A 6928-nucleotide genomic window follows, 5' to 3' on the forward strand; every position below is an offset into this window, starting at 1 on the left:
TTCTCTCGTCATTTTAATGCATCTATTGTTCGACGCAAAATAAAATGTCAAACTTCAACCGAACAGTCGGGAGGAATATAAAGGCAGATTGAAAGAGCATTGGATAATGATGCTCAGCACACAACACTTGCACTTGTTTCTTTGCGTGCATTTGCAGCAATTAAGCAACGTCTTTACTGAGAGCAACATCAAAACTATAATTAAATATAGATGCAGAGATTGAATAAAATTGCAACACCCAGAAAAAGTTGTGAATTTCTGAGGAGATTGACAAAATAATCCTATTTGGATTATTCGGATTTTATTGAGTCTTAATGGCTCAAGCAATCAACTCAAACTACTGCTTACTGAAGCTAACAATGCTCATAGCTTTCAATTGCTGCCCATATCAGTCATCTTTAATTTACTTAAAATGCAAACTACAGTTTCCAGCTGACAGTAGTGAATCTTGAACTAGAAAACTTATTTATATTTAATTTTTAACTAGATAAGAATAAGAAATGTTGAGACAGGTAGAGTTTAATGTTCACTGAGATAGCTGACTTTTTAAACTATAGGCTAGATGTTTTTGTCATAGTCGGAAAAATCTAAACGTAGAATTTTCAAAATCAACTCTCGTCGATTGACATACTAAATAAAAGTTGTGACAGGCGTGCCTAGCGAATGTATCTATTAATTTATATTCAATTTAGGTTTGGCTGAACCTAAAAAATATGAAGATAAACTCATGTGAATATATTTTAAAGAATTATACCTGTATGGATTTTATTGCCTGCATCATTTCCAGGATGTTTAAAGCAGCTAATAAGCAGGAATATTATGTGTCCGCCAATTTTTACATCAGCATTTTTTGTAGATTCATTTATTCATAAATAAATAAAACACTGATAAGATTCAATCCTTGATTTTCATTTGTTTTTCACCCTTTAAATAAGCCTCGCTCCCCCCTTGGTGAGAGGATTTGCATAAAAGCCATAAATACAAATATATAAGCGGAATAATTAGCGAGACTGATGCGTCCTGGCACAATGTTGTGGGCTGCGAGCCAACTCCGAGCAAAATGTAAAAAAGCAGAATTTTTCTAAAACGGAACTTGCATGAAAATGAGTTCCCTCTCGGCATTGATGCACACTTGAGCGATAAATGAAATGTAAAAGTGCCGATCCGCGCGCGACTCACGCAGCGGTCGGCAGATGTGCCAGGAGGTCTGCGGCGCGGCGTGGTCCAAAAAACGACCCCTGTCCGACGGATCGAGAGAACGAGAAGCAGCCTCCTCGAAGAGGCCGCACGCACACTGCGCGCACGGCTAAAATAAACAAGGCTCTCTGGCAAGGACGGCGGGCCGCTCGCCACATGACCCGAGCCTTGTGCGTTTGGTGCATTTCGTGAAAATTGCATGCATGTGGAGTGAGTGCGAGTGAGACAGCAGAGGCAGCAGCAAAATGTCCGGCGACATCCAGCCCAAGAAGCGCAAGAACAAGGCCAAGAAGTCCCCCAGCGGAGGTGGTGCCGGACCCAGCCCGACCCGAGGTGAGCCACCAACACTCTCCCCGCGCCGCCATGTTGCCGAAACCGACTTTTTAGCGGCCAAATTCACAGGACGAAAATTTGGTGCTGCGGAAAAGCGAATCTGGTCTCTTATAATCGGGCATTCCGCCAGAACCTTGGATCTTACTGTCGGAGGACAGTCCAAGTTTTCCAATTTTATCACTCTCAGGAAAAAAGTTAAACGAGTACCAAAAAACATTCATTTTTTTTTGTTACAAAAGATCAAATTCAACGTCATGTTTGCTTCATGCTGTATATTGAACGCTAAATAAGGAACGCTCAAATGAGTTAAATTGTGCATTGTGCGCAACGCTTAAATTAGACGCCAACTTCTGCTCTCAATCATTGTCCGATTCAATGTCACAAACAGTCGCCCAACAGCTATTGTCTTAATTTGCATATTCCTCATTAACGGCAATGAAGTGAATAAGAAACAAACGCACCATTCAGTAATTTTTCATAAGGAGAAGAGAAAGAGACATTTTCTTGACTGTTATTTTTACTGAAAAGTTTCCTTTCCCTGTATGAAACAAAGAGACAAGCAACCAAATATTGTTAATTCTTCCTCCACGTAAAGGTACGTGTGCATATGTATATTTGCTGTCTATCCGCGTTTTTCGACGATTCAGCAGCGCACGTGATGTGAATCGAGAGCTGCGAATTGTCCGCGCCAGTCTATTTTTGTCATCGGCTGGTTCGCAAGTTCAATCGAAAAGCTACGTACGCGCCGGCATTGCACGTACCGTCGGTGAAAAAAGTAGAGAGTAGAGGGAAAATAATCATACAACACGGCCGCGGCACTACGGCGTGGGTGACGAGTTAATGACCCGAATGGCGTTGGTAAATTTCCCCCGCTACGCCGGCGCCACGACTGCTCAACCCTTTCGATAGATATTCGCGATTTTTCCCGCTCCGGGATGGAATCGAAAATTATTTTCCTTTGTTCTCCGCGTGTGGGGGCGAATGCTCGGTCAGGTAAACATTTTTAGCCGCCGAAATTAAAACGCACACGCGCTCGCTCTCACTCTTCTCGGCGGGTATACTTGCTTGCTTGCTTCTTTTATAAATGCGTGCACATGGAGCGACTTCTTGGTCGGCTATTTTGAGCAGCAGCTAGCTTCATCAGCCAGGAGCGAGAGAGAAAAAAGATGCTCTCACGTAGTTTGGTGTTGCTGCGGTCGGTCGCCTGCTTCTTCGTTTCCCACTGCGGCGTGCAGTGACAAAAAATTATTTCAACTCTGAGCTTATGATCTGATGCACTTCACATGGGGCAGTGCAACACGAGGGGCACGAGAAAATACATATCAATATAATATATTTGAATCGTTTCTTCAGTGTCACCCAAATTTTGACCAATCTCCAGTATCTTTTTAATGCGATGAAATCAGTTAAATAGTAACTTAAAACTTCCCCTCTTTAGTCGTTTTTTCAACATTATTTTTTATTTTGTAGCAATTTTCAAATATTTTTGCCATTATTTTACAAGGATTTGACATCAATTTCAAAAGAAGGTGAATCTGTTAAAATAAAAAAGCGCCATGTAATTCTATGCAATATGCATTTATGTTTTAATAAAAAATCTCAATGCGCAAATGAATAATTTTCATGTTTCACTGCCCACCCGAAATGATATAATTTTTTCGAACGTGCCACACGGTGTTAGATTAATTTCAATGTCGTCTTTAGTGAAACGATGACGGCCCATGTGGTGCTCATTCTACGCTTCCTTTTCGGGACAGCTGCATAAGAGGCGGCGACGGCGGCGGTGCACTCGTTTGACGCCGCGACTGATGAATCGGAGAAACCAGCAATTTAAACAATATTTTCACAGCTCCGGCCCACCAAGCGTTATTTTCCCAGGCGCCGTGGAGTCATTTATAATCCACGAAATAAACTGCCTTGAAGGGATTCTACACTTAGATATTTTTTGTCCCTGAACGAAGAGAGCAATAAATTAGTTCAGATGAGAGGCTCGCCACGATTTCCCTTTCGTCAAGTATAAAACGTGAAAATCCGCTCGGGCTGGGGATTAAAGCGGTGACGTTCGGTTTAATTGGTTGCACACGCGGCTGATCGTTTCAAAATTAAGACGCACGTTAGGCCAAACGTGGAGCAAAAGAGTATGCCAAGAGCGTAGAATAAAGCCGTGTGCCCACACGAACTATTGTTTCCGCCGTTTTCTCTTTGGCTACTCGTGCCATTGCGCCGAGTGGAAATGGTTTGCATGAAAAGATCGGACGCGTCCTCAAGGAGCTCAGTGCGCGGGACACTTGAGCCAGCCTAACGCAAACGTCCGTCGAGAGCAGTACGGCACATTTTCACTACTTCAAAAATGGAGCACGGTAAATGGGAGAACAATTTGACAATTCCTTAAAATCAGAAATATCCAAATTATAGCTATTTGCAACTTCAATTTGAAGTAATATTAAACCTTTATTACTTCAATTTGCAGAGGAGGAGGAAGATGTTGCCACCGACCCGACCAACATCCATATCCATGAAGATTCCCATATCGGCGGCCACTGGTGCGCCAAAATTATGTTCTTCACCCTCTTATCATCGTTGGTTGTGCTCATTGGTTTAGTCGCCATCAACTACCAAGGAAACTTTCAAAGTGATTGTGGAGTTTTTTAAGTGTGTGTTTTGAATTTATAAATATTATTGTTTAACAGCTGACGTAGTTCAAGCGAAATCCCGATACGCTGAATATTTTGAAGGGTACTTAGATGTGAACATCGACCACCATGGGGATGAACACGACGACCGTAATTTAAATTTTGATTCAAGTTTGAAATATATTTAAAATTATATTTCAGATGATGATCTTGTAGCAAGTTTGGAAGAAGATGATCATGACGATGATCATGAGGACGGTCACGAAGACGATGATCACGATGAAGAGGAGGACGACGGTCATGACGAGGGTGAGGACGATGATGATGACGACGGTCATGATGATGGGGACGACGATGAAGATGCCGACGTTCATGATGATGGCGATGACGATGATGATGAGGATGATAACCAGGACGACGATGAAGATGACCAAAAAGATGAAGACGATGATGAGGACGAAGTAAATTGGAGTTTTCAGTTTAACATGAAATATACTTAATTAATTAATTTAAGGATGACGATGACGGCGAAGATGATGCCGATGGTGACGAAGAGAACGATGACGACGACGACGGTGATGATGATGATGATGAAGACGAAGAAGATGAAGAAGATAAGGTTTGTTTTAGTGATAATTGTAAAAAATAATCAACACCAGATGCGCCTTTGTACAATGTATTTTTTTACGAAAGAATTGTGATAAAAATAAACTTAGAAATGCGGCCACTTACTCAGAGCGAAGAAAGATAAACATTAAAACTGCGTTTGTCTCAGAAACTAACTCGGTTTTATTTAAAGCAGCAGTTAGGGAAATGAAATAAAATTCACTCACTTGGCACAGGCCCATGCGACAGCAGTTCATGCAGAAAAGTTGCATTCAACCCTTTTTAGTCGCTATATTTGTCAGAGACAAACAAATTTCGCCATGCATGCACTTTGGCTCGGAAGAGCAACGAGCTGCTTTAACTTTTTTGAGCTAGTCTTGCGAGGAAATCCCACCAGCAGAGCGGCGGAATAGATTAAATAAAAGTTAGCAGCAGCGCGCTCGTTGGAGGCGGAAAAGTTTGTGCGCTTGCTTTTCATTTACGCTTGCCGGACGTGTTTTTGACAAAAGATTTAGCCCTAAAATATATGCAACTGCTCAGGATGAGGGCGCAGTCGCCGACGAGGACGACGATGACGATGGGGAGGATGATGCTGATGATGGCGATGATGCGAACGACGTAGAGGACGATGACGACGATGACGGAGATAATGATGGCAAGTTATGAGCTATTTGCTTTTCGTTTGAGCAAACACACCGCAGTAGTCCCTCCGTGATGGAATTTTTGAGTTAGTAAATTTCTTAAATGCCAATATAGACGATGAGAATGACGGAGATGACGATGATAACGATGACGAAGAGGACGACGCTCCAACCCCTGTAGCAAACGGAGCCGACGACAACGACGATGATCAGGATGACGATGATGATGAAGAGGATGAGCAAGATGATGACGACGATGAAAAGGAAGACGACAAACCCAAGGTGAATCACGGGCTAACTCGTGAAAATTATAAGAAAATTAACCGTCTCTTGTTATGGTAATTTGACAGGCGGCTGAGAGCACCAAACCTAAGGAGACAAAGTCGAAAAAGGTAAGACAAATTATATCCGCATTGTTGTGTCTACGGTAACGTGCTTTGTGCTCTCGTGTGTTATAGGAGGTGAAAGATAATGACGACGATGGAGATGATGACGATGATGATAACGACGATGAAGACGAAGAGGATGACATCGCAGATGACGATAATGAGGTGAGATTCGTTTTTTATTTACATTGTATCAATGCTAAACCGTACTTCACGACCGATTTATGTATGTTTGCGGTTATCTTAATTGACCATTTAAACGAAATTTGTTTCAGGACGACGACGCCTAAAGCAGCAAAACAAAAACACACCCACCCTAAGAAAACATAAATTTAATTATCCACCAACTGCTCAATTTGCGTATTAAGACTAATGAGAGTTTGACACCCGACGATTCGAACGAATTAAATTTGCAATTAATGCCAGCACTGATCCCGAAATCAACAACCGTGCCTTAGTTGCAAATCTAATTGTTTTGAATTCAGAGATTGCTGTCAATTGAGGAAAGTAGTTTAACGTCATTCCAGCAAATAAGATTATCATCAGCCCCTGTTAAACCCAGAAATCAGTACAACCAGTAATTTATTGAAATCCAAGTATCGTCGACATATCTCTCTTGTTTATGTGTTTTCACTCCATCGATGAGAGCGTACTAATAATCTTGGCTGTGAGATTTACAAGTGCCATTAAATAAATCATGAAACAATTGAGCATAATACTGTTTAAAATGAATGATCGAAGGATAAGAGTTGCATGCATGGCTTTTTTTGAGTTGTTTGCGAAATTAGTTTATTTGTTGCCTAATTTCGCTAACCTTCCGTTTTTCGTTTCCCATTCGTATTTAACAAAACAGACCCTCATTTTACATGAACACTCACACAGCAAGTTCCTGACCATCTCTCCTCTTTAACGCCGCGAGGGCGGACAGAATCATTTTTCACTTGCCATCAGGTAAAACAATTTTTACTTATAATATTTCGAAGACCATTAATTTACTAAGCCACCCACATAGTTCATCCATACAAGTGCAACGAGGAAGAAAAGTCGCTTTTACACGAGGAACAAAGAAAGGATTGTTTGCAGAAAAAAATATATGTCTCCAGCTGTGAAATAAACGTTTTGTAGAAAAAGA

General features: G+C 41.4%; 1 protein-coding gene across 3 annotated transcripts; it reads left to right on the top strand.

The window, feature by feature from the left end:
• Positions 1-1259: 1259 nt before the first annotated feature.
• On the top strand, positions 1260-6928 carry LOC135944673 (putative surface protein SACOL0050). 3 transcript variants are annotated; one of them, XM_065491775.1, is made up of 12 exons: positions 1260-1530; positions 4001-4162; positions 4221-4313; positions 4365-4515; positions 4546-4624; positions 4678-4782; positions 5310-5424; positions 5526-5692; positions 5761-5802; positions 5869-5961; positions 6072-6747; positions 6809-6928. In XM_065491775.1, the coding sequence occupies exons 1-11, from the start codon at positions 1443-1445 to the stop codon at positions 6084-6086; spliced, it is 1110 nt and encodes a 369-aa protein (XP_065347847.1). In that variant the 5' UTR covers positions 1260-1442; the 3' UTR covers positions 6087-6747; positions 6809-6928. The 3 variants fall into 3 exon arrangements, with proteins under 3 accessions (XP_065347847.1, XP_065347846.1, XP_065347848.1); XM_065491774.1 differs by having other exon boundaries at positions 1261-1530; positions 4365-4624; XM_065491776.1 differs by lacking the exon at positions 1260-1530 and adding an exon at positions 3747-3890 and having other exon boundaries at positions 4365-4624.

This window comes from Cloeon dipterum, chromosome 4 (assembly GCF_949628265.1).
Source record: "Cloeon dipterum chromosome 4, ieCloDipt1.1, whole genome shotgun sequence".
Taxonomy (NCBI): domain Eukaryota; kingdom Metazoa; phylum Arthropoda; class Insecta; order Ephemeroptera; family Baetidae; genus Cloeon; species Cloeon dipterum.

Excerpts from the sequence above, each read along its gene's own strand:
- LOC135944673 (XM_065491774.1), top strand. The coding sequence starts at position 1,443 with ATGTCCGGCGACATCCAGCCCAAGAAGCGCAAGAACAAGGCCAAGAAG. Across the intron at positions 4,163-4,220 it reads CTACCAAGGAAACTTTCAAA|CTGACGTAGTTCAAGCGAAA; the intron begins GTGATTGTGGAG and ends ATTGTTTAACAG. Across the intron at positions 4,783-5,309 it reads AAGAAGATGAAGAAGATAAG|GATGAGGGCGCAGTCGCCGA; the intron begins GTTTGTTTTAGT and ends GCAACTGCTCAG.